General features: G+C 43.4%; 1 protein-coding gene across 3 annotated transcripts in view; it reads left to right on the top strand.

The window, feature by feature from the left end:
* LOC127006616 (discoidin domain-containing receptor 2-like) overlaps positions 1–26,058 on the top strand; it is a 390,501-nt gene that overhangs the window by 260,678 nt on the left and 103,765 nt on the right. For all 3 annotated transcript variants that reach the window (XM_050876726.1, XM_050876725.1, XM_050876724.1), the window contains exon 6: positions 4,891–5,128. In XM_050876726.1, the coding sequence (XP_050732683.1) occupies positions 4,891–5,128 (238 nt within the window). The remainder of the gene's footprint in view (positions 1–4,890; positions 5,129–26,058) is intronic.

The following is a 26,058-nucleotide window of genomic DNA, read 5'->3' as shown; positions in this document are numbered from 1 at the left end:
ATGACGCCATAAATAAGGTAGTGCCCCCTCCCCTCACAACGACCTCCCGCCTATACCCGTTTTCTGTCTGCGATTAGCTCTGTTCTCTTTGTTCTTCCCATTTAGTTCTGTTCTCCTCGTTTAGCTCTGTCTCGTTTTCTTCGCCTCTTCTGCCTATGTTAACTATTTTTCAATTCCGCGGTGTTTCAAAATCTCTTTCAATTATCATTCCTTCTTACCCGTTATCTGTCTTTCATTAACCCTTTTCCCTCCGTTTTCTTTTGTCTGTTTTGCTTTGTTTTCCCTTTGTTTTTTTTTATCCGCAGTGACTCAAACTATCTTCAACTCCTCCTCCTTACCCATTTTCTCTCTTCCATTTAGCTCTACTCTCCGTTTTCTTTGTCTGTTTAGCTTTTGTTTCCCATTCCCGTGGTGTTTCAAAATTGCTTCCACTTGCCGTCCTCCTTCTTACCCATCATTTATCTTTCCTTAACTCTGTTCCCTCGTTTTCTTCGCTTGTTTTGCTGTCTTTCATACCTATTTTTCTCCGCAGTAAATTTCAAAATAGGCTTCACTTCTGTATCAACACTTTTACGCATGTTCAGTTACCTATCAGCTCTATTTCTCGCTTTCTGCATTAGTTTCCACCTTGTTTTATTTGTGCAGGGAGTTTCAAGGGCAAGAGCCAGAAAAGCTTCCCTTCCCCTTGACCTTCTCCCTGGCATCCGTTTTTTATTACATATGAGCTGTATTCCGTTTCCTCCATTTCTTTTTCTCTTGGATTCACTTTCATTTTTAATTTGGATGTGAAAAATAAAAATCCTCCTCCCACAAAAAAGAAAAAGTCTCTCTCCCTGTTGTCATTTTTTTTTTGTATTTGCTGTTTTCCTATTTTCTTTATCCGGTTTTGTCTTCGATTCTCTTTCTTATTTTGACAGAGATGTGAAATTGTCCTCCCTCCCTCCCCTTAACACCCTCTCCGCTGCCAATTTCCTGTCACTGATTTGTTATTTTCTCCTTTACATCTACACTTTACCATCATTATTCTTTACAGTGAAGCTATCAATAAGCCCCCCACTTTCACACCCTAACACACACACACACACACACACACACACACACTTTTTTTTCCATTCACTGTGTTACTCTTTTGCTGTTACTATTTTGCTGGGTTTTTTCTTCATTCTTCTACTGTTTTTGTTTTTTCATTGTTAATCTCAGCATTGAAGTATTAGTAAACTTCCTTTCCTGTTTCTTTCATTCTTTCCTTTACTTGTTTTTTTTTTATTACCGATCAGTTTTGTCTTCTCGTCTTCTCCGCTAACCTTCCTTGAGCATGTTTTATCCTTCCATTTTTTGTGGTTTATGTTTTTATTGTTTGTTTTTCTATGCACGTGGTCTATGGAAGAAAGATTTATTTAATATTTATTGTCTATTTTATGTACATTTTTGCTCTGTGACGTAAATATAAAGAAAATGAGTAAAAGAAAAGAAAAATGGATACCTGATGACGATGTTTCACCTCTCATTCGATACATACAAAGAGAACATAAAATAATTACACTTAAAAAAAAAAACAAGGAAGATAATTAACAACAATCACGAGAGAGAGAGAGAGAGAGAGAGAGAGAGAGAGAGAGAGAGAGAGAGAGAGAGAGAGAAAGGAAGAGAAAAGAGAGAGGGAGATGAGAAAGTGGAGAAGGAAGAAGAGGAGCAAGAGGAGGAGGAGGAGGAGGAGGAGGAAGAAAGAGAGAGAGAGAGAGAGAGAGAGAGAGAGAGAGAGAGAGAGAGAGAGAGAGAGAGAGAGAGAGAGAGAGAGAGAGAGAGAGAGAGAGAGAGAGAGAAGCTGCTATAACTCAGTGGGGAGCAAAGTTTCTAAGCGTTTTAAAACAGGTCATTCTTTAACAATGACAAAACTTGATTTAGACTTGTCCCTGACGCTTTCCAGAGCATCTGTTTACCTGTTTACACTCACGCAGACTGATTAATGCTCCCTCCCACCTGGACACTTACTCTACTTACTAATTCACTAACTCTTTATTACGAACTCACTCACTCACTTACTCATTCTTAATTACTCACTCACTCACTCACTCATTCTGTTACTCACTCATGCACTCATTCATTCGCCTTTTTTTCAATTATGTTCAGTGCCCTAAGTATTTACACACACACACACACACACACACACACACACACACACACACACACACACACACACACACACACACACACACACACACACACACACACACACACACACACACACACACACACACACACACACACACACACACACACACACACACACACACACACACACACACTAGATTACTCTAATTTAGGGTCCCTGAAATTAATTGGCTCACGTCCCCTCTTTATGGAGAGAGAGAGAGAGAGAGAGAGAGAGAGAGAGAGAGAGAGAGAGAGAGAGAGAGAGAGAGAGAGAGAGAGAGAGAGAGAGAGAGAGAGAGAGACTAAACTTATAATTATGCTATTTGTCGTTATGGTAACTTAAACACAACTTATTCCTAACCTTAAAAGGAAAACTTAATTAGCTTCCTCTTCTTCTTCCTCCTCTTCCTCCTCCTCCTCCTCCTCCTCCTCCTTTTATTTTTCCTCTTCTATTTACTCATCGTTTTCGTCCTTATATTCATCCTTGTTTTCCACCTCTTTCTCCTCCTCTCTCTCCTCCTCTTCCTCTTTTCTTCTTCCTCCTTCACCTCCTCTTCTTTTTCCTCATTCTCCTCTCTCCTCCTTCTCCCTCTCCTCCTTCTCCTCCTCCTCCTGTTCTTTTTACTCCTCCTTGTCATTTTCCTCCTCCTGTCCCTATTACTTTTCATCCTCCTCTTCCTCTTCCTCCTCCCCATCCTCTTCCTCCAAATTACTTCCTTATGTTTTCTCGTTTTCTCTTATATTTCCCATTTTCCTTTTGTTCCTTTTATTGCATCGTTTCCCCTAATTCCTTCCTTTATTTATTTATTATCCTCCCTTCCCTCGCTTCCCCATCATTCATTTCTCCTGTCATTCTTTCTGTTCTCTCATTTGCTTCCTGCTGCGATATGCTTCATTGTTGATAATTGGTATGGCTGGTATGCTCTCTCTCTCTCTCTCTCTCTCTCTCTCTCTCTCGTAATCACCTTATCTATTCTTTTAGGCGTGAGTTTATTTACCTATCTCCTCCTCCCCGTCTATTATTTTTTTTTACATCCTCTTTATTTTCTTTTTTTTTCTTCTTTTTCTTTTTCTTCTTTTTCTTCTTCTTCCTCTTCTTTCTCCTCTTCTTTCTCCTCCTCCTCCTCCTTTTCCTCCTTTTCCTCCTCCTTCTCCTCTGCCTCATCCTTCTCTTCTCCCTTTTCCATTTTCACAGGCACGCAACAACACACACACACACACACACACACACACACACACACACACACACACACACACACACACACACACACACACCTCCCTCCTCCCCCTCTTCGCCAGGTAGCCAGAGATCACCTGTGCTCTCCCTCTCTACACCTGTTCGCTGCCCGGCCTCTGAGTAATTTCACCTCACAATAGTCCAAGAGATTACCTGTTTCCGCGTGCCATTCAGGTGTGACCATTACCTTTCTCTCTCTCTCTCTCTCTCTCTCTCTCTCTCTCTCTCTCGCTTTTGTCGTTTTCACGTTTCATTTCTGCCATTTTTTTTTTTTTTTTGCTTCACACCTTTCGAAACTGCTTGTCAAGGGACCCGTTTCTCTTTCTCTCGTATTGCTGTGTTTCTGGCTGTCTGTCTGTCTGTCTGTCTGTATCAATTGTCTGTGTCTGGGTTCTGGGCCCTGATGGATTCCTCGTTTACTCTCTCTCTCTCTCTCTCTCTCTCTCTCTCTCTCTCTCTCTCTCTCTCTCTCTCTCTCTCTCTCTCTCTCCTCCATCTGTTATTCGTCATCTGTCGCTTCATGCTGGAAAAATAAAAAAAAGACTCTCTCTCTCTTGTTTTATTTCCTCCTTTGTCTCCTTCTTTCTCTCTTGTATCATCTGTGCTACGAATTTTTCTTTCTCTTTTCTTTGTTTTGCTTTCGTGTTGTTCCAAAAGTTTGATTCCATTTTCTGATATATTTTGTCGTCTCGTCTCGTGTCCTCATTTGCTTTGTTTATTCCATCCTGTGCGTGTGTCTCTGTGTCTGCGTCGCGTTTTATTTCTTTTTTTATTTTAGCGTCACGTGGTGCTCACTCTTCCACATGATTCTGTCCTTCCACAATTCAGGTTGGGTGTGGCGGAGCATGGAGGTGTATATGTTCCTGTCTTGTATTTTCCTGTTGTCTTTTTTTTTTTTGTACAGCAGAGGAGACTGCAATGGCGTAAAAAAAAAAAGAAGAAAAAAAAAGCCCGCTACTTACTGCTCATGAATAGAGTAGATTTGTTTGTGCGCTCATTCCTCCGTGTCCTATATGTGTTTCGTTTCTTATTCTCTGGTTGGGTGTGGTTATATAATGTTCCTTCCTCTCATCTATCTGTTTGTCTATGCGCCCCGTTCTCCTTCTGTATGGGTTCCAGCGTCCATATGTCTTTTTATGTCTTCAGATTAGAGATAGACGGAGGTGAAGCTGTATACATTCCGTGTCATGTTATGTCTATTTCTGTCATCTATTTGTCTGTCTTTTGGTCTCTTCCTCCGTCTTCTGTATCCCACGTGCCCTTCACTATCCTCCGGTTGATCAAGGAGATCGCTGTTCTGATATGCTTGTTTCTGTCATCAATTTTTTTGCATCTCCGTTTGTCGGTCTCTTGTTGTTTCCGAGCATCCATGTCCTCAGGTTGGGAGTGGAGGGAGATGGAGCAGTATTATGTTCCCATTTTGTATATGTCTGTATATGCATCAATTTTTCCATTTTCTGTATATGTTCCAACCTCCATTTGTTAATCTCTGTTCTCAGGCTGGGCGTGGAGGGGGGCGGCGGCGCGTGGTGTCCCCGCTCAATGGTTGACTCGGGACAGAAGGAGTGGCTGGAGGTGGACCTCGGGGCGCTGCGGCTTGTGACGGCGGTGGCCACGCAGGGCCGGCACGCCAACGGCCAGGGCCAAGAGTACACGCCGGCCTACACCCTCAGCTACTGGCGGCCCGGCATGGGGGGCTTCACCTTCTACTCGGCGCACCCCAGCAAGGCCAACAAGGTGCGTGGGGGAGTTGATTAGTTACCTGTGTTTGCCTTGTGTAACTGGGCTGTCTCTCGGGTACCTGTCCTTTGTTTCCTGTTGTTCTTGCTATACTGTTTTTCATTCATTCACGGCAAGGCCAACAAGGTGCGTGGGGGAGTTGATTAGTTACCTGTGTTTACCTCGTGTTTATTACCTGGCTGTCTCTGGGTTACCTGTCCTTTGTTTCCTGTCGTTCTTACTTTTTTTACATTCATACACAGCAAGACCAACAAGGTGCGTGGAAAGTTGATTAGTTACTTTTATTTACCTGTTGTTGTCCTTTTGCTTTGTCGTGTTTGCTTTAATTATCCATACATCAGCAAGGCAAATAAGGTGAGTGGGAAAATTAATTCGAACAAGGTGAGGGGGAAAAGTTAATTTGACACCTGTGTTTACCTGTTGTTGTTTTTCTTTTTGTCGGGTTCCTATCCTGTCTTTGCTGTCGTGTGTTTATTTACTTTATTTTTCATCAGCAAAGCAAACAAGGCGGGAGAGTTGATTAGTTGGCCGTGTTTACCTGCTCTTACCTGGCCGTTTCTCGGGTACCTGTCCTTTCTCTGCTGTCTTGTGTTTTCTTTATTCGTACATTAGCAAGGAGAATTAAGTGGGAAAAGTTGATTAATTACCTTTATTTGCTTATTTGTTACCTGGCTGTTTCTTTGGTACCTGTCCTTGCTTTGCTGTCGTGTGTTTGCTTTCTTTACCCTTAACATCAGGAGGGCGAAAAAGGTACGTAGAAAGTTGATTAATTATCTGTTTACCTGTTCTATCCTAGCTGTTTCTTTGGTACCTGTGCATACATCAACAAAGTAAACAAGGTACATGAGAAAAAATAATTCGTCACCTGTTTTACCTTTTTTGTTTTGTTTCCCGTGTACCTGTCCTTTTCTTTTGCTATTGTGTGTATGCTTTCTTTATTCACACATCAGCAAAACGAAGAGAGTAGGTGTACTTTTCGATAAGGCAAACAAAATAAGTGTAAAGAGTCAAATAGTGAGTTACCTGTTTATGCTCGTTACCCGTTCGTTATCTGGTCACTTTTTTCCCTTGTTTCTGTGTTTACGTGTCCACCCGCCGCTACACGCAACGCACGCCTAGTCCGCCCCACCGCCGCGCTGTAACACTCGTATATATGACGCGTAATATTACAGCGAGTGAGGAACAAGATGGATGGCCCTAGATTATACCACTGACAGCCCCTGCGTGTGTGCGTGTGTGTGTGTGTGTATGCCTGTGTATATATGTGTGTGTGTGTGTGTGTGTATGTGTGTGTGTGAAAGCATACATAACGAGGAAAAGAGGAATTTGTATGAGAATAGATATTAGAAGGAAAATGAATTCTCGTTTTCTCTTTCCTGAATACAATATCATATGCGGGCCTCCTCCTCTCCCTCCCTACCCCCTCCTGCTCCTCCTCCTCCTCCTCCTCCTCCTCCCCCCTTTTAATGTATTCCTTGTAGGGGGCGTCACATGTAGCAGATTCCACCTCAATTAAAACGCCTTTATTAAACTCGTAACGTTGGCGAGGCGACGCACCACGGAAAGTTTTATTAGATTATAATTTATGGCGGCGGCGGTGGTTGGGGGATGAGGGTAGTTAGTGGGGTGATTATGGTGGCGATGGTGGTGGTTAGAGGTAGCAGTGTAGGTTAGTTATGGTGGTGATTTTGGTGGTGGTGGTGGTGGTGGTTTCCTCATGAGAACAAACACAGAGAGAAAGCAATTTATACGAAAGCAAGGCCGGAATGGAGATGGAAACAGCGGACAACACACACACACACACACACACACACACACACACACACACACACACACACACACAATCTTTATTCAAGCGCCAAGATAGTAGTGTGTGTGTGTGTGTGTGTGTGTGTGTGTGTGTGTGTGTGTGTGTGTGTGTGTGTGTGTGTGTGTGTCATTTGAATACACTTTACATTCCACAAAATTAGCATCAGTGAACCGAGGTCTTCATCCCTCACACGATTGCAATTTACGGCGAGAGAGAGAGAGAGAGAGAGAGAGAGAGAGAGAGAGAGAGAGAGAGAGAGAGAGAGAGAGAGAGAGAGAGAGAGAGAGAGAGAAGCAATATGTGCAGTAGAAAAATATCGTGTGGGCGCCAGAGTGAAGTGGGAGGCGGTGAGCAGGAGGAACAAGCTCTCGAAAACCAGTCAAGGGGAAACTCAGAAACCCAGAAATAGTCACAGGAAATAGTCCACAGAAATAGTCCACAGAAATAGTCACCAGAAATAGTCACCAGAAATAGACCCCAGAAATAACCACCAGAAATTGTCCACAGAAATAGTCACCAGAAATAGACCCCAGAAATAACCACCAGAAATAGTCACCAGAAATAGTCACCAGAAATAGTCACCAGAAATAGTCACCAGAAATAGTCCCCAGAAATAGTCACCAGAAATAGTCACCAGAAATAGTCACCAAAATAGGGTGAATCTTTTCCGTCACCTCCGAATAGGAAAAAGGAATAGACATTTGTTATCAGAGAGACCCGATATTTTTTTAGACCACCTGAGAGTAAGGGGAAAAAGGAGACATGTCAGCAAATAGAATGGGAAATAAAATCATCTCAAGCTGAAAGGAAATATATCATGAGTACCTAACCTAGAAATAAGTAGAAACTAGGGAAAAAGACAATTGTTCCCATAAAGACCCGGTATCTTTCATACCTCCTGAAAAAAAGGGAAAAAAAGAAGACGTAAGGAAATAAAGAGGGAAGCAAAGTACTCTCAAGATATATAGGAAATACATCAAGAATAACATAAATATGAGTAGAAGAGAATGATGTGAAAACACTCGTACTCGGAAAAAAAACAATGTCTTCCAGACCACCACAAATGAGTGAAAAAAAGGAGACATGTAAGGAAAAAATGGGAAAACGAAACGATGAAACAGAAAAGAAAATAATTTCACAAAAAGAACGCCAGTAGTAACATAAAAATAAGTAGAAAATAACAAAGTGTTGTTCAAATTGTAAAAATTACGCCTGGAAATTGAAAAACAAGAAAATAAATGGTGCAACATTTTCCAGCATATGAATAAGCAGTATCTCTAAGCTGCTCTTCGTTTTGAAATATAAATATAGCGAAATGTTAGACCTCTACTGAAAATGAAATTATAAAGAGGCTCAGAAATATACTACTACTACTACTACTACTACTACTACTACTACTACTACTACTACTACTACTACTACTACTACTACTACTACTACTACTACTTATATTACTACTACTACTACTACTACTACTACTACTACTACTACTACTACTACTACTACTACTACTACTACTACTACTACTACTTCAGACAGAAAAACAGGAAAAAAGTGAAATCAAGGAAACCACATTTGAGAGGAAGAATAATAGAAAAATATTAACAAAATTGAAAAGAAACAAAAGTGGAATTAATGGATATTTAGAATGAAGAAAATTGAAATACAAAGACAAAAAGAAGCAAGTTGAAAGACATAGAATAACAAGAGAAACAAAATCAAGTGAAAAAAGCAATAACAAGAAGAAACACAAACAAAAGGAGCACTGACTGAACACAAGAAAAAGAAAACAGTAAAGCTCTCCCTTCCATACACACAAAAAATATAAAAAATCCTTTAGTGCCCCCCAATTAAGAAGTAAGAAAAGAAAACGGAAGGAGGGGAAAAGTGGACATGATAAATGGAAAACGGGGCGACGAAACGAGGTGTCCGGAAACTTTTATTTTTAAGTGGAGGAAGAGGGACGAGGCAGAAATATATAGGAGAGGAAAAAAAAAGAAAATGGCGAGTGGAAATGAATAGAAGGGGAAGGAAAACGAGTTGTCGCAGGATATAAATGTTAGATGAGGAGGAAGAGGAGGAGGAGGAGGAGGAAGAGGAGGAGGAAGGAGAAGAATGGAGGTGATTGTGGTCAGGGAAGTGAAGGTGAAAGAAGGCTGAGGTAGTATTGGGTAAGTTAGAGAAGGAGGAGGGGGAGGAGGAGGAGGAGGAGGAGGAGGAGGAGGAGGAGGAGAAAGGAAAAGGAGGAGGAGGAGGAGGAGGAGAAAGGAAGAGGAGGAGGAGGAGGAGGAGAGAATAAAAGCGGGGAAATACGGTGAGTATAGGAGGAGAAAGCAAAGGAAGAGATGAAAGAATAGAGAGGAGGAAGAGGAGGAGGAGGAGGAGAAGGAGGAGGAAGAGGAAGAGGAGGAGGAGGAGTGAATGAAGGCGGGGAATTAAGTAGGAGAAGTAAGTAAAAGAAGACAAGAAAGAAAATAAAGGAGGAGAAAGAGGAATAAAGAAAAGAGGAGGAGGAGGAAGTGGGGAAGGAGTAGGAGGAGGAGGGAGATTAGTTATAATGCTAATTCGCTGATTAATTCACACACACACACACACACACACACACACACACACACACACACACAAACCTTGATTGATGACTTTCTCCGATTCCTCCAACACCTTTATAGTTTCTTTTTAGTTTTCTTCTTTTTATCATCATTTAACGTTGGTGAAGGTGGGAAGATTACTTTTTGTATATTTGGCAATACTGGGAAATGGCTAACGTATTTATTTATTTATTTATTTATTCATTTATTTATTTATTTATTTATTTATTGCAACACTAGGCCTGGAGATGACTTGTTTTTTTTGTTTTGTTTTTAGGGGGAAGGGAAGGAAGAAACACGTAGCAGATTTATTTTTTCTTACTTTTCATGGTAAAGGAAGCGAGTCGAGGGTAAAACAGTGAGAAGGTGAAGAAAAAACAGCACAACTTCCACTGCCAAGATTTAAGTAATATTCCAAATGGACGATTAATTCAGACCAGAGCCTTGTCTTTTATTTGTCATTTGTGGGCCGGGAATAATTTTTTTTGTGTAATACTGAGGAGGGGATGTTTTTTCTTATACTTGCTAGCTCAGGGTCAAATGACACTGTCTTTGGTAGTATTGAGTAGAGGTTGAATTTTTGATTGGTAACATTGGGCAGGGAATGACTTGATTGGTAACAGTGGATGAACAGGGTAATAGATTAGAAATAGTGGAAAAACAGTGGATATTTTTTTTTTTACTTGACGACTGTAATCAGGGTGTGACTTTTATTTGGCAACACTGGGCAGAGGATCACTTTTTTTCTATATTTGGCAACACTGAAGAGGAGGAGGAGGAGGAGGAATCTGACTTTTACCCATTCGTGTTTAATATGGCAGAGTTATTCGTTTTATTCTTTTTCATTTATCATCACTATAGGTCATATTATCCGACATTTCATCCCCCAAGAACACATATTTGACAAGGCTTTCATAGGAGTTTTTGGCATTTCCAGGAGTAGTTTTATGGCCCTGGTGGCAGATTGACCCTTCTTCTGTACCGTTAACCTAAAGAAACACTCATTAGACCCCGATTGATCCTTTCTTTGACCTTTAGAAATAGCTGATGGGAGAACGGAAAGCGTCTTATAATATCGACTTATGAGATGAAATATTCCGTGTCCACAATACTGTTATATATATTCTTTTTCTCCCTCTCGTCACCAACTCTAACCACGGTATTAGAATTTGCTGCCCTAATTTTTCACCCCTTCTCTTTTTTGTGTGTGTGGCAAATTGAGGAGGATTTTTCGCGGCCTACTGTGACTTTGTTTTAAAATGTTATGATACTATTTTTTTTTTTCGTTGCTTGTCATTCATATGGAGGCAGAGCGGAGCAGAGTTTTGGCGGGGTGCGAAAAAAAAAGTTTAAAAATAGTTGACTGTGTGTTTGTTTGTGTGTGAGTGTTTATGTGTTTGTGTGTGAGTGTGTGTGTGTGTGTGTGTGTGTGAGAGAGAGAGAGAGAGAGAGAGAGAGAGAGAGAGAGAGAGAGAGAGAGAGAGAGAGAGAGGTGATTAAGAAAAATAAAGAAAACTCGACAAAACGTGAATCTCAAAGAGGAAAATGAGACGTTAGAAAAAGAAAATCAACCTTTCGACTAAAAAAAAAAAGACAAAGAAAAAAGAATAAGTTTAGAAAATAATGAAAAATATAAATACGAGAGAGAGAGAGAGAGAGAGAGAGAGAGAGAGAGAGAGAGAGAGAGAGAGAGAGAGAGAGAGAGAGAGAGAGAGAGAGAGAGAGAGAGAGAGAGAGAGCGTCCAGACTTTCGTAACATCGCTGAAAAATGGACGATCGTTGTATTCCTTTGACAAAAACGTTCACTCTATATCCATTTTTTACCCGTGAACCGGTTTTCCTCTGACAGCGACGACGCGGTGTTCAAACTAACTTGACGCACACGCCCCTCCCCCTCCCGCCCCTGTGACGCATGTTATTGGCCGGCGTGATGCATTGGCCCCTCCCCTCCTCCCCTCTTCGTCTCTGATTGGAGGTTGTTAGGGAAAGAATGGATTTGATTGGTTTCTGCAGTGCGTGGGGGAGGGATCGAGGGAGGGAGGGGAGCGATCCATCATGTTATTGTTAGTTTTTATTCCGTGTTGAGTTTTCTTTTGTTTGTTTTGGATGGTGTTTTGATATTCTGATGGATTTTTTTGTTCACTTTTTCTTTTTTTTAGTTTTGAAAGCCGTTTATGTTCAGTTTTTCTTTTCATTTCTTATCAATATTTAGTTTGGAAACCGATTCGGAGATTCTTTTCCTTTTCTTTTTATATTGTTCAAAAGTGTTTAATTTTTTGTTTCACGTTATCTCATTTTGTTTTATATTTGTGTTTTAAAAGCCATTTAGGTTAGTTTTCCTTTTTCTTCTTGTTATATCTGGCTTGAAATCGTTGTAGGGGTAATTTTTGTTATATAAATTTTCCTTTTGTTTGATTTGAAAACTATTTATATCAGTTTTCCATTTTCTTATAGTCACCAAAGTTTTGATATTTTTTTTCCTTTTCCGTTTGCATTTGTGTTTTAATTGGTTTGGAAAGGGCCGTCGACTATTTTTGTATTTCTCAACCTGTTCCGTTTGATTTTTGTTTTACTCTTTACGTTTTTTTTTCTTTAGTTTGGAACCTGATTAGCTATTTTTTCTACTCTCTGGGGTCTTGGAAACTGTTCAACCTAATTTCCTTTCCTTCTCTTTTTTAGTGCACATTTCTTTTCACTTCACCGTTTCCTTAACTTTTTAAGTGTTTCAGAAAATCTTTTGTTTCTCCTGGGCGGGCAACTCTTGCTATCCCGTTTGCTTTCACATCTGATAATTTTTAGTGTTTGTTCATCCTGAAATGGAATAGTAATGGTTAAAGGTGATAATAATGATGTTGATAGTAATGATGATGATGAGGAGGAGGAGGAGGATTATGATGATGATGAGGAGGAGGAAGAGGAGGAAGAGAAGGAGGAGGAGTTTGTAGAAGAGGAGGAGGAGGCGGAGGGGAAGGAGGAGGAAGAGACGGATGAGGTTGAGAAGTTTGTGGAAGGGGAGGAGGAGGAGGAAAATGAAAAGGAGAAGGAGAAGAAGAAAAAGAAGAAGAAAAAAAAGAAAAAGAAAAGAAGAAGAAGAAAAGAGAGAGAGAGAGAGAGAGAGAGAGAGAGAGAGAGAGAGAGAGAGAGAGAGAGAGAGAGAGAGAGAGAGAGAGAGAGAGAGAGAGAGAGAGAGAGAGAAAAAAAATAAATGAAGCCAAACTAAAACCGAAAACAATAGACCATGGAGATGAAGAGACCGAAATAAGGGAGTGAGACCCCGCAGCCCCCCTCTCCCTCCTCCCCCAGCACCCCCCTCCCCCCCAAGGCACTGAGGCGCGTCTGGTAAGTGCCAATTAATCGGTTCTGGCATCGATCACGGGGGGAGGGAGGGGAGGGGGGACGGGGGAGCAGGGAAAGAGGCAGAGGCAGGGAATGAAGGTAGGAAGAAAGTAATGATAAAAGGTAGGAGAGAGGAGGAAAGGGAGGAGAGAGAAGGAAAGGAAGGAGGGAAAAAAAGAGAAGCCGAGGCACTGGAGAGGAGCGGAGAGAAAAGGAAGAGAAGAAACGTAGATAAGAAAAGAGAAAATGTGAGAGAGAGAGAAGGAAAAGAAGGAGAGAGGAGGACAGGAAGGAGGGAAAAAAGGGAATCCGAGGCACTGGAGAGGAGTGGAAAGAAAAGGAAAAGAAGAAAAGGAAACAACAAAAGAGAAAATGGAAGTGAGAGAAAAGGAAAAGGAGAAACATAAATAAAAATTGATTAAGAGAAAGGAAGAAAATGAAGAGAAAGGGAAAAGATGGAACATAAATAAGAATTGAATAAAAGGAAGGGAGAGAAGAAGAGAAAAAAGAAAGAGGAAAGGAAAAGAAGAAACAAAAAATAGTGAAAAGAATGAAGCCGTGAAACTAGAAGAAAGGAAAAATAAAATAAAAAGAGAGAAAAGGTGAGAATGGAATGGAAAAAAAAAAACGAGAGAGAGAGAGAGAGAGAGAGAGAGAGAGAGAGAGAGAGAGAGAGAGAGAGAGAGAGAGAGAGAGAGAGAGAGAGAGAGAGAGAGAGAGAGAGAGAGAATGGGGTAAAAAGAAAAATGTGATAAAAAAAAGAATGGGCTGAAAGAAAACGGGAAGGAAAAGGAGAGAATGGAAGCGAAAGATAAACAACATAAAACAGGAGAGAATAAGAGGAAGAGAGAAGTGAGAGAGAAAACGAGAGTGAGAGGGCAAAAGGAAACAGGGGAGAGAAAAAGAGAATGGAAGGAAATAAAAAACAAGAGAAAACAAACGAATGGATAAAGGAAAAATACATACAGTCAAGAAGAGAAAGAAACAACGAAGGAGGAAAAGGAGGAACAAGAAAGAAAAAAGGAGAGAAGGTGAATAAATAATGGAAGGAGAAGAGGAATGAAAGGGACAGCGGTACACGGCTCACCCATTACTGTGTGCGCCGTATACCGCCCTAATGGACATCCGAACACCCTTACCTCTTACCTCAGACTCTTAATTCATTCCTGCCCCCCCCCCCCACCTCTCTCTCTCTCTCTCTCTCTCTCTCGTGTTTATTGTTTGATACTGTTTTTTCTTTTCCTTAAGTTTTTGTTTTGTTTTTTTCGTTCACTATTTCATCTTTTCTTTTTTTCTTTTGCCTTTTCTCTGCATTTCTGGTTTATCGTTTTTTCTTTTCCATTTAGCGTCCGTCCGTTGTTATTTTTTCTTTTCTCTCTCCAGTTGTACATTTTTCCTTATTCTTCCCTGTTATTACTCTTCTTCTTTTCTGTTTTCCTCCGTCATTTCGATTTCTCGGCTTATTATTCTTGTCTTGTTTTTTTCCTTCTTTTCTTTTCTTTCTTCATCGCCTTATTTCTCCCTTTTTTCTTTTATTTTATTTCCATTCTTGTCATCTTGTTCTTTCCGTTATCCTAGGTCGTCTTATTTTAATGTTTTCCTCCTATATTTTTCTTTATTTTTTCATCCTTCATCTCCGTAATTTCTCTATCGTTACTTTTTCCTTTCTTTTATTTTCATCATTGCTATCTCGTTTCTTCTTTTCCAACTCTTCGAATTTTTCACTTTATTCATTTATCATCTGTTTTCTGCGTCTCTTCCCTTCCCTTTCTTTTACCATTTTTTCCAGGCCTTAAACTCCGTCCCTCGCGGTTTCGGGTGTTCCTATCAGTCCATAAGAAAGAGTTTTTTCCCCCCTCTTCCTCTCCCTGTTCGACTTTATTTCACGGTGGGAGATCCCGGACACTTTATTCCAAGGTTTAGTGCGCCATTCTGTCACTAGGGGAGCAATACGTGTGTGTGTGTGTGTGTGTGTGTGTGTGTGTGTGTGTGTGTGTGTGTGTGTGTTACCATTTGCTGTGTTCACGTTAACTTGGCAGATAAGCCCCGCCCACTCCACTCAGCTATCCACCAATAAGATTTAACCTTTCCTAACATCCACCAATAACCTGACATTATTGTATCCTGAATCGTCCACATCAGCCCAGCATCCACCAATAAGATTTAACCTTTCCCATCATCCACCAGTCACGTGTACATTTAGTTGGAGAAGGGGCGTGACTTGGGTGAAGATCAGCCAGTCACATACACATGACAGAGAAGAGGGAGGAGCTTATTCGCAAAGTTAATGTGAACAGAGTATTGTATGGGAAAGGTGCGAGCTCTGAACCTTACCTTGCCACACTAATATTAAAGAACTTTCAATCCCCTTCCCTTTTTAATCACTCTCCCCTTCCCATACCTTGTCCTCTCATTTCCCCTTTACCCATCCCCTTCCCATCACATCTTCCCTTCCCATCCCTGTCCCCTCCCTTTTCCCCTTCCCATCTCCTGCCCCCTCACTTTCTCCCCTACCTTTCCCCCTCATCTCTCTTATTCCAGCCCCTTGCCCCCTCACTTCTCCCTTACTCATCTCTGCCTACTCATTTCTTCCCTTCCTTCACTTTCCCACTAATTTCTCCCCTCATCTTCTCCTCTCTCTCCTTCCCTTCCCACTCCCTACCCCTCAATTTCCCGTTCCACCCTGCCCCCCTCACTTTTTTCCCTACCTACCTCATTCCCTCTCCTCTCCCCTTCCTCCCATGTCTCCCTTTCTTCTCCCCTCACATTTTCCCTTCGGAGTCGTGTCCCTGCAGTCATATCTCCCCTCAACTTCAAATTTTATGTGTGTTGTAAGAATTTTTGGAGGAGTGAGCAGTGTGTAGCAGAGAGAGAGAGAGAGAGAGAGAGAGAGAGAGAGAGAGAGAGAGAGAGAGAGAGAGAGAGAGAGAGAGAGAGAGAGAGAGAGAGAGAGAGAGAGAGAGAGAGAGAGAGAGAGAGAGAGATCCCAACAAGTTCGTATTCATAAAAGTTTTCCATTCTCCTGTCTCTGTCTCGCTTTTTATTTTTGCCAACAGAAGGTGTTTGAGCGATGTTTGAGAGAGAGAGAGAGAGAGAGAGAGAGAGAGAGAGAGAGAGAGAGAGAGAGAGAGAGAGAGAGAGAGAGAGAGAGAGAGAGAGAGAGAGAGAGAGAGAGAGAGAGAGAGAGAGAGAGAGAGAGAGAGAGAGAGAGAGAGAGAGAGAGAGAGAGAGAGAGAGCAATCCCTCCAAGCTGCCCCTGACAGTCCTGCGGCAAGAGATAAATGAGAGGAAAGGCATCAATTGCTGCTAAGGAGAGAAGGAGGGAAAGGAGGAAAAAAGAGAGAGAAGGAGATAGAAGAGGGAACACGATAACAAGAAAGTGGAGGAAGGGGAGAAACAGAGTACAGAGGAGGAAAGGAGAGAACATAGAGAGGAAGAGGAAGATAAGAGGTAAGCGAGCGAAGAAGGAAAGGAGGAAAGAGAGTGAAGGAGAGAGAAGGAACATGATAACAAGGACGCAGGGAAAAGGGAGAAGTTGACTACAGAGGAGGAAGGAAGAAAAGAACATAGAACAGAGAAACAAGGGGAAAAAAAAGGAAGAGGTAAACGAATGTAGAAGGAAAACAGGAAAAAAATAGTGAAGGAGATGAAAGAAACAACACAATAACAAGAAAGTGGAAGAAGAAGAGAAACAGAGTACAGAGAAGGAAAGGAGGAGAAAACATAGAACAGAGAAACAAGAGGAAGAATAAGATAAGAGTTAAACGAATGTAAAAGAAAAAGAGAAAAATTGGAGATATAAGAGAAGACACGATAACCAGAGAGTGGAGAGAAGGGAGAAACAAAGTACAGAGGAGGAAAGAAGGAGGGAACAGAGCAAGGGAAGAATAGAGAGGAGAAATCTACGAAGGGTGAAGGAAAGAAATTGAAAACCAAGAGGGAGAAATTGAAGAAACAAGAAAATGTGAAGAAAAATGATTAATTATGTACAGCAGGAAGAATAGAAGAAAACATAAAGTAGAAGAGAAAAGAGGAAATAACTGGGAAAATGAAAGAAAAAGAAAATTAAGAAAAGAGAGAAGGGGAGAAATGACTAAGAAAAAGAAGCTAGATAAATAAGAAAGAGGAGGGGAGAGATCACAAGATAAATAAAGGAGAGGAATGAAGGAGAGGCAATAAAACAGGGAAACAAGAAGAAGAAAAAGAAAAAAAGATAAACGAATGTGGAAGGAAAAAAGAAAAAGAGTGACGGAAAAAAGAAAAAGAGGAAAAAAAACTCGAGAAAGGAGAGAAACAAAAAACAGAGGAGGAAAATAGAGAAAAACAAAAGAAAAACAAAAGGAATGAAAAAAGAATAGATAAAGGAATGTACAAGAAAAGGAACTGAAAACTAGAACAGATTGAACAGAGGAGAGAAATAGAGAAAAAAGATTAATTGAAGCAGAAAATGAAAAGAAAAAGGAGCGGAAAGGGAAGAAAAGGAAGAAAGGAAGCAAGGAAGGAGTGGAGCAAAGGAAGAAAAAGAGAGAAGTGGAGAAATGACGAGAAGGAAAAGAAGCTAGATAAATACGGGAGGAGGGGAGAGATCAGAAGGTAAATAAAAGAGAGAGAGAGAGAGAGAGAGAGAGAGAGAGAGAGAGAGAGAGAGAGAGAGAGAGAGAATAAATGAAGCCAAACTATCTCAAAAACTGATTAGCAAATTCATCATATATAATTATAATCAGAATAACTTTTAGGAGAAACGATAATGACAACTAAATGATGAATGCAATAGAAACAGACACAGCGCGTGTGTGAGGGCGGCCACGTTAGAGACCCTTCTATGATTACTGACGCCGAGGAGGATTTCATCACTCGGTGCTCACAGCGACCGGTGGAAGTGTCGGTTCAGGTGTTTACTCCGCCATGTCGCTTCGGGGCAGCAAGGCCGCACAGTCCGCGGCCCACTCCTGCGTGGCTCGTCCGGCGGGGAACAACGCGCTGCACACTAGGGGCACGGCGTGCAGGGCGCCGCGAACCATCTGCGTTGTACGTGTCCGGAGGTCCAGGCTGCCACGCTGGGCCTCCTGCTGCCGCAGCCTGTCGTATTCAGTCAGCAACAGTTGCTGTTGGCGCTGCGCGTCCTGCCCTGCTCTGGCGGCGAGGCGGCGCTTTGTGGCGTAGTCGTGAAAACGAATAAGATCAAATGAACGTCGTAGGTAGTTGGTGAAGGAGTCCCGCTGCCACAGCGGGTGAGGTCCGCTGGGGCGGGGCAGCAGTAGGCCTGGACGACTGTTTGTCACCTGTGGCTGCTGGAGTGGCTGATGGGGACCGTCCTCCGTGGCGACAGGCCGCAAGTTGTCGACATCGTCCCAGACGAGCTCAGCCTCAGTCTGTGTGGCCTTATCAGCCACCTGCAGGAGGATTCTTTCCTCCGTCTGTGTGCTCCTGTCCACCAATACCACCAGCGGCTCGTTCTTCTGCTTGAGGAGCCCCGCATCCCTCCGCCTGGCGGCCCAGCGGCGGGACAGCTCACGCTCCCTCCGCGCCTCCGCCGCCCTGGTCTGGGCCACTCGCTGCTCCCCTGAGCTGAAGACACTTTTGGGGTACACGAAGAGTTCGCCGTACAGAGGCATGTTTACAAATGTTAGATATTAAAATCTTTCTTCTTCTGAGGCAATGTGCATTTGCACTATACTCTGTTACAGGGGCATGAGAGAGAGAGAGAGAGAGAGAGAGAGAGAGAGAGAGAGAGAGAGAGAGAGAGAGAGAGAGAGAGAGAGAGAGAGAGAGAGAGAGAGAGAGAGAAGAGTCTAGAGATAAGAGGAGACAAGAAAGATTATAAAAGAAGAGAAGATAAATAAGAGAAAATTAAAAGAAGAGTGAGAAAGGGAGAAAAAAATAAATGGAACAAGAAGAGAGAATAATAAAAGTGTAGAGAGGAGGAGAACAGCTGAAAGGAGCGAGACAAAACAAGAATAAAATGTGAAAGAAGAAAAAATAAAATAAAATGAGAGCGAAAAAAAAAGGAAGTGGAAAGGAAAAGGACAAATAACAAAGAAAAAAAATAATAGACAGTTAAAGAAAAAAAAGGAGAAAGGGAACGGATGGAAAAAAGACAAGAAACAGCAAAGGAAGAAAAAAGAAAAAAGAGAAAGGAAAGAAGTGGGGGAAAAAAATAATAACGAAAGGAAATAGACAAAATAAGAGAAACAAAGTAAACAAAAAAAAGAAAGAAAAAAATAGTATTCTACACAAGCAAGACTATTTTCCTATTTTTCCTTAGTCATTTTCCTTTCCTTTATTGTCGTTAATTGCTCTTTTTTCCCTCTTTCATTCGGTTTTCCTTTCCTTCCTTCCCAATCGCTCCGTGGGTGACGCCGTATTCCTTGATTACGTGGGAAAGTTATTAGGGGCGTGGGAAAGTGCAGGAGCAAGGGGAGGAGGAGGAGGAGGAGGAGCAGGGGGAGCAGGAGGAGAAGGAGCAGGAGGAGAAAGAGGAAGAGGAGGGTACGTAGGTAAGAATTTAGGACAATTTTAGGAATAAACTGTGAAGAAAGAGGAGGAAGAGGAAAAGGAAGAGAAGAAAAGGAGAAAAAGGAGGAAGAGAAGAAGAAGGAAGAGGAGGAAGAGAAGCGTATGAAGGAAGGATTTGAGACTAGTTAGGAAGAAACTGGGAAGAATAAAGAGGAGAAGGAGAAGAAGGAGGAGGAGGAGGAGGAGGAGGAGGAAGAAGAGGAAGAAGAGGAAGAGGAGGAAGAGGAGGAGGAGGAGGAAGAAGAAGAAGAAGAAGAAGAAGAAGAAGAAGAAGAAGAAGAAGAAGAAAAAGAGGAAGAGGAAAGTACAGAGGTAAAAATCGGGACTAATTTTGCTGAGAAGGAACTATTGAGATTTTTTTTTATAAGTCTCCAATTTAATTTCAGGAGGAAAGTTTGGGAAAGCAATTTGTTAGGGTCACCTCATAATCAGGGGAGGGTGAAAAATGACGAGGAGGAGGAGGAGGAGGCGCAAGAGGAGAAGGAGGAGAAGGAGAAGGAGGCAGAGTAGGAAGAGAGAGCGGAAAAGAAAGAGGAAGAGGAGAAGAAGAAGAGGAGAAATAAAGTTAAAAAATAAAAGAAGAAAAGGTAAAAAGGGAAGAGGAAAAATTTGCGGAAAGGAAGAAAAAAGGAAGTTGCATTATTTCTCCTATAATTTCTTCCTTTCCTTCCTTTTTTTCTTCCTTTCTTCCTACTTATCTCCATTTATTCGTCCTCCAGTTATTCTCTCCCCATGTCCTTCCTCCCCCTCCTCATCCTCCATCTCCTCCTCCTCCTCCTCCTCTTTAACCATCTTCCCCTACAGCCATATTCTCCCTCTTACTCTCCCTCCTTCCTTCTTCCCTCCCTTCCTTCCTTCCTTCCTTCCATCCCTGTTTCCCTCCTTTCCTTTCCTTCTTTCCTTCTTTCCTTCTTAGCTTTCTCAGTGCCACAGCTATCTCTCTCTCTCTCTCTCTCTCTCACTCTCGCTCTCTCTCTCCCACGAGAAATAGATCAGGTGACATTGGCCGGGGCCCCCCAGCTGTCTGAGAGAGAGAGAGAGAGAGAGAGAGAGAGAGAGAGAGAGAGAGAGAGTCATGGATCGAATTACTTAAGTGTTTGCCTTTCCTCTCACACCGTCTGAGAGAGAGAGAGAGAGAGAGAGAGAGAGAGAGAGAGAGAGAGAGAGAGAGAGAGAGAGAGAGAGGAGAATGATTATGGTTTGTGTCGCTTCTCCCCTCAACCATCTTTCTTTCTCTCTCCCCTCTTCCTTCTTCCCCTCTTTCTCTCATCTCTCCTTTCTCCCTCTTCTTATTACTTTAATATCGGTACAGATGTGGTTTTTATAACATTCTCCTTCTCCTCCCCCTCCTCATCCTCCTCCCCCTCCTCATCCTCCTTCTCCTCCCCCTCCTCATCCTCCTCCCCCTCCTCATCCTCCTTCTCCTCCCCCTCCTCATCCTCCTCGTCCTCCGCCTTCTCTTCCTCCTCCCCCTCCTCATCCTCCTTCTCCTCCCCCTCCTCATCCTCCTCCCCCTCCTCATCCTCCTTCTCCTCCCCCTCCTCATCCTCCTCGTCCTCCTCCTTCTCTTCCTCCTCCTCCTCCTCCTCCTCCTCGTCTTCCTCTTCCTCCAGACGGCGGGCATGTGGAAAGCGCCGCCATGCTCACATCTTCATGTTCCTTCTTCCTCTCCCTCCCACTACTCACCAACACATCGTCCCAACATCCGCACCTTCTGTTCTTCCTCTCAGCGCCGCGCCTCATTTTTACCACCCGCCGCGCTACTGGCGATGAAGAGCATTTTGCTTTCCTTGTTTTCTGTCTTACTGTCGTCAAAGACATCCGTTATTTTCTTATATTAATGAAGCAAAAATAAAGATAAATTATTATTTATTCCTCAGTCCGTCTGTCCGCTTGTCTGTGTCTACTGTTGCCAGAATATCTCAAAAACTGATTAGCAAATTCATCATATATAATTATAATCAGAATAACTTTTAGGAGAAACGATAATGACAACTAAATGATGAATGCAATAGAAACAGACACAGCGCGTGTGTGAGGGCGGCCACGTTAGAGACCCTTCTATGATTACTGACGCCGAGGAGGATTTCATCACTCGGTGCTCACAGCGACCGGTGGAAGTGTCGGTTCAGGTGTTTACTCCGCCATGTCGCTTCGGGGCAGCAAGGCCGCACAGTCCGCGGCCCACTCCTGTGTTGCTCGTCCGGCGGGGAACAACGCGCTGCACACTAGGGGCACGGCGTGCAGGGCGCCGCGAACCATCTGCGTTGTACGTGTCCGGAGGTCCAGGCTGCCACGCTGGGCCTCCTGCTGCCGCAGCCTGTCGTATTCAGTCAGCAACAGTTGCTGGTGGCGCTGCGCGTCCTGCCCTGCTCTGGCGGCGAGGCGGCGCTTTGTGGCGTAGTCGTGAAAACGAATAAGATCAAATGAACGTCGTAGGTAGTTGGTGAAGGAGTCCCGCTGCCACAGCGGGTGAGGTCCGCTGGGGCGGGGCAGCAGTAGGCCTGGACGACTGTTTGTCACCTGTGGCTGCTGCAGTGGCTGGTGGGGACCGTCCTCCGTGGCGACAGGCCGCAAGTTGTCGACATCGTCCCAGACGAGCTCAGCCTCAGTCTGTGTGGCCTTATCAGTCACCTGCAGGAGGATTCTTTCCTCCGTCTGTGTGCTCCTCTCCACCAACACCACCAGCGGCTCGTTCTTCTGCTTGAGGAGCCCCGCATCCCTCCGCCTGGCGGCCCAGCGGCGGACAGCTCACGCTCCTCCGCGCCTCCGCCGCCCTGGTCTGGGCCACTCGCTGCTCCCCTGAGCTGAAGACACTTTTGGGGTACACGAAGAGTTCGCCGTACAGAGGCATGTTTACAAATGTTAGATATTAAAATCTTTCTTCTTCTGAGGCAATGTGCATTTGCACTATACTCTGCTACAGGGGCATTGGAGAGAGAGAGAGAGAGAGAGAGAGAGAGAGAGAGAGAGAGAGAGAGAGAGAGAGAGAGAGAGAGAATTACATAGAATTGCATTGATAACCAGTCCACACAGGCCCTAAGGCTCAAACTTGGTGGCCTCTCCTATACCTAAGTGACAGTTGTTATGCGGCCACCATGGCGTTGAAACTGACCTAGTGAACATTGAAATGGAGGAAATAGCGGTCAAGATTATTCTTAAACGATGCAATCGAGTTACACTGTACCACTGATGGTGGTAATCTGTTCCAATCTCGAACGACAGCCTTAGTGAAGAATAATTTTGTGCAATCTGAATGAACTTGTCTACATTTGAGTTTAGCGCCATTATTTCTCGTTCGCCTCGAATCATCCATCACAAACAGCTTGGTCGGATCCACGTTGGTGAAACCGTTAAGTATTTTAAAGCACTCGATCAGTTTTCTTCTTAGGCGGCGTTTTTCAAGAGAAAACAGGTTTAGATGTGACAGCCTTTCCTCGTAGGGTTTGTTTCGTAATGAAGGAATCATCTTGGTTACTCTACGCTGAACACCTTCTAATTTAGCAATGTCTTTCGCATGGTGGGGAGACCAAAACCGCACGGCATACTCCAAATGAGGTCTGACGAAACCATTATACAAAGGTAGTATAACATCTTTATTCTTGAATGAAAATTTTCTCTTAATCAAACCCATCATCCTGTTTGCTTTTTTAACGGACTCGTTGCACTGCTGGGAAAACTTGAAGTTAGACGCGACTGTGACGCCAAGATCTTTGACCGAGTGAACGCTTTTAATTTTAACGCCGCACATTTCATAGTCCTTCTTAATATTTCTAGATCCAACCTGCAGAATCTGGCACTTGTTTATATTAAAAGGCATTTCCCATTTTACTGACCAATCTGATATTTTACGCAAATCTTCTTGTAGGCTCCGCCTGTCACATTCCGTAAGTACCGCATTGCCGATTTTCGTGTCGTCCGCAAATTTAGTAATGATATTATTGAGACCAAGGTCAATGTCGTTGATGTAAATGCCGAAGAGAACGGGTCCCAGGACTGAGCCTTGGGGAACACCACTAGTGACTGGCATCCACTCAGAGGTCACTCCGTTTATTACAACTCTTTGCTTTCTATTGCTTAGCCAGTGATTGATCCATTCGTGAAGCTTACCCCCGATACTTATTTCCTTGATCTTATGAAGCAACTTGTAGAGTGGAACTTTATCAAACGCCTTCTGGAAGTCCAAATAAATAACATCAAGTGATTTAGAAACATCATAGACTGCAAAAAGCTCGTTATAGAATGTTAATAGATTCGACAAAAAAGATCTGTTGTTACGGAAACCATGTTGGGAGTCCAGGATTAGCGAATTACACTCTAGGTAGTTAACTACTTTATCTCGAATAATTGTCTCAAATAATTTACCAATAATTGAAGTTAAGCTGATTGGCCTGTAATTATCCGGTAATTTTCGGTAGCCTTTTCTTAAAAGGGGTGTTACGTTAACCATTTTCCAGTCACTAGGAACGATACCATGGTGCAGAGACATGTTCAACAGCATTGTTGAACGTCTGAGTATCTCTGTTGATATTTCTTTAAGTAATTTTGGATATATTTTATCAGGTCCTGGACTCTTGTTAGTTTTAAGTGACTGCAGCGCTTTGAGAACCTCATCTGTACTGATTTCAAAGTCAGGGAGCAAATGACTGGGATTTTCAATAGTGTTAGGAACAGCAGCAGTATCGCTAGAATTACTATTAAAAACCGAGGCGAAATAAGAATTTATCGAGAGAGAGAGAGAGAGAGAGAGAGAGAGAGAGAGAGAGAGAATCACTCAGTTTCCCGCCTCTACGCCTGTTTTATTACACAAAGATTTGATGTTCATGACGGTGATAATGATGATGATAACCCGAGAACTAAAAATAGATGGCCGTCGATGGAAGCGACGTGATGCAGCACAGACCGACACTCTTTTCAAAACGAGTCATTAGTCGTTGGAACAACCTTCCTGCAGAAGTAGCTAATCCTTCTTCTTCCTCTCCCTCCCACTACTCACCAACACATCGTCCCAACATCCGCACCTTCTGTTCTTCCTCTCAGCGCCGCGCCTCATATTTACCACCCGCCGCGCTACTGGCGATGAAGAGCATTTTGCTTTCGTTGTTTTCTGTCTTACTGTCGTCAAAGACATCCGTTATTTTCTTATATTAATGAAGCAAAAATAAAGATAAATTATTATTTATTCCTCAGTCCGTCTGTCGATCCGCTTGTCTGTGTCTACTGTTGCCAGAATATCTCAAAAACTGATTAGCAAATTCATCATATATAATTATAATCAGAATAACTTTTAGGAGAAACGATAATGACAACTAAATGATGAATGCAATAGAAACAGACACAGCGCGTGTGTGAGGGCGGCCACGTTAGAGACCCTTCTATGATTACTGACGCCGAGGAGGATTTCATCACTCGGTGCTCACAGCGACCGGTGGAAGTGTCGGTTCAGGTGTTTACTCCGCCATGTCGCTTCGGGGCAGCAAGGCCGCACAGTCCGCGGCCCACTCCTGTGTTGCTCGTCCGGCGGGGAACAACGCGCTGCACACTAGGGGCACGGCGTGCAGGGCGCCGCGAACCATCTGCGTTGTACGTGTCCGGAGGTCCAGGCTGCCACGCTGGGCCTCCTGCTGCCGCAGCCTGTCGTATTCAGTCAGCAACAGTTGCTGGTGGCGCTGCGCGTCCTGCCCTGCTCTGGCGGCGAGGCGGCGCTTTGTGGCGTAGTCGTGAAAACGAATAAGATCAAATGAACGTCGTAGGTAGTTGGTGAAGGAGTCCCGCTGCCACAGCGGGTGAGGTCCGCTGGGGCAGGGCAGTAGGCCTGGACGACTGTTTGTCACCTGTGGCTGCTGCAGTGGCTGGTGGGGACCGTCCTCCGTGGCGACAGGCCGCAAGTTGTCGACATCGTCCCAGACGAGCTCAGCCTCAGTCTGTGTGGCCTTATCAGTCACCTGCAGGAGGATTCTTTCCTCCGTCTGTGTGCTCCTGTCCACCAACACCACCAGCGGCTCGTTCTTCTGCTTGAGGAGCCCCGCATCCCTCCGCCTGGCGGCCCAGCAGGACAGCTCACGCTCCCTCCGCGCCTCCGCCGCCCTGGTCTGGGCCACTCGCTGCTCCCCTGAGCTGAAGACACTTTTGGGGTACACGAAGAGTTCGCCGTACAGAGGCATGTTTACAAATGTTAGATATTAAAATCTTTCTTCTTCTGAGGCAATGTGCATTTGCACTATACTCTGCTACAGGGGCATTGGAGAGAGAGAGAGAGAGAGAGAGAGAGAGAGAGAGAGAGAGAGAGAGAGAGAGAGAGAGAGAGAGAGAGAGAGAATTACATAGAATTGCATTGATAACCAGTCCACACAGGCCCTAAGGCTCAAACTTGGTGGCCTCTCCTATACCTAAGTGACAGTTGTTATGCGGCCACCATGGCGTTGAAACTGACCTAGTGAACATTGAAATGGAGGAAATAGCGGTCAAGATTATTCTTAAACGATGCAATCGAGTTACACTGTACCACTGATGGTGGTAATCTGTTCCAATCTCGAACGACAGCCTTAGTGAAGAATAATTTTGTGCAATCTGAATGAACTTGTCTACATTTGAGTTTAGCGCCATTATTTCTCGTTCGCCTCGAATCATCCATCACAAACAGCTTGGTCGGATCCACGTTGGTGAAACCGTTAAGT

The sequence above is a fragment of the Eriocheir sinensis genome, chromosome 33 (genome assembly GCF_024679095.1).
Source record: "Eriocheir sinensis breed Jianghai 21 chromosome 33, ASM2467909v1, whole genome shotgun sequence".
NCBI classification, from domain to species: Eukaryota; Metazoa; Arthropoda; class Malacostraca; order Decapoda; family Varunidae; genus Eriocheir; species Eriocheir sinensis.
Note: the sequence above shows the minus strand (reverse complement) of the source record. Positions and strands in the feature narration are given on the sequence as shown.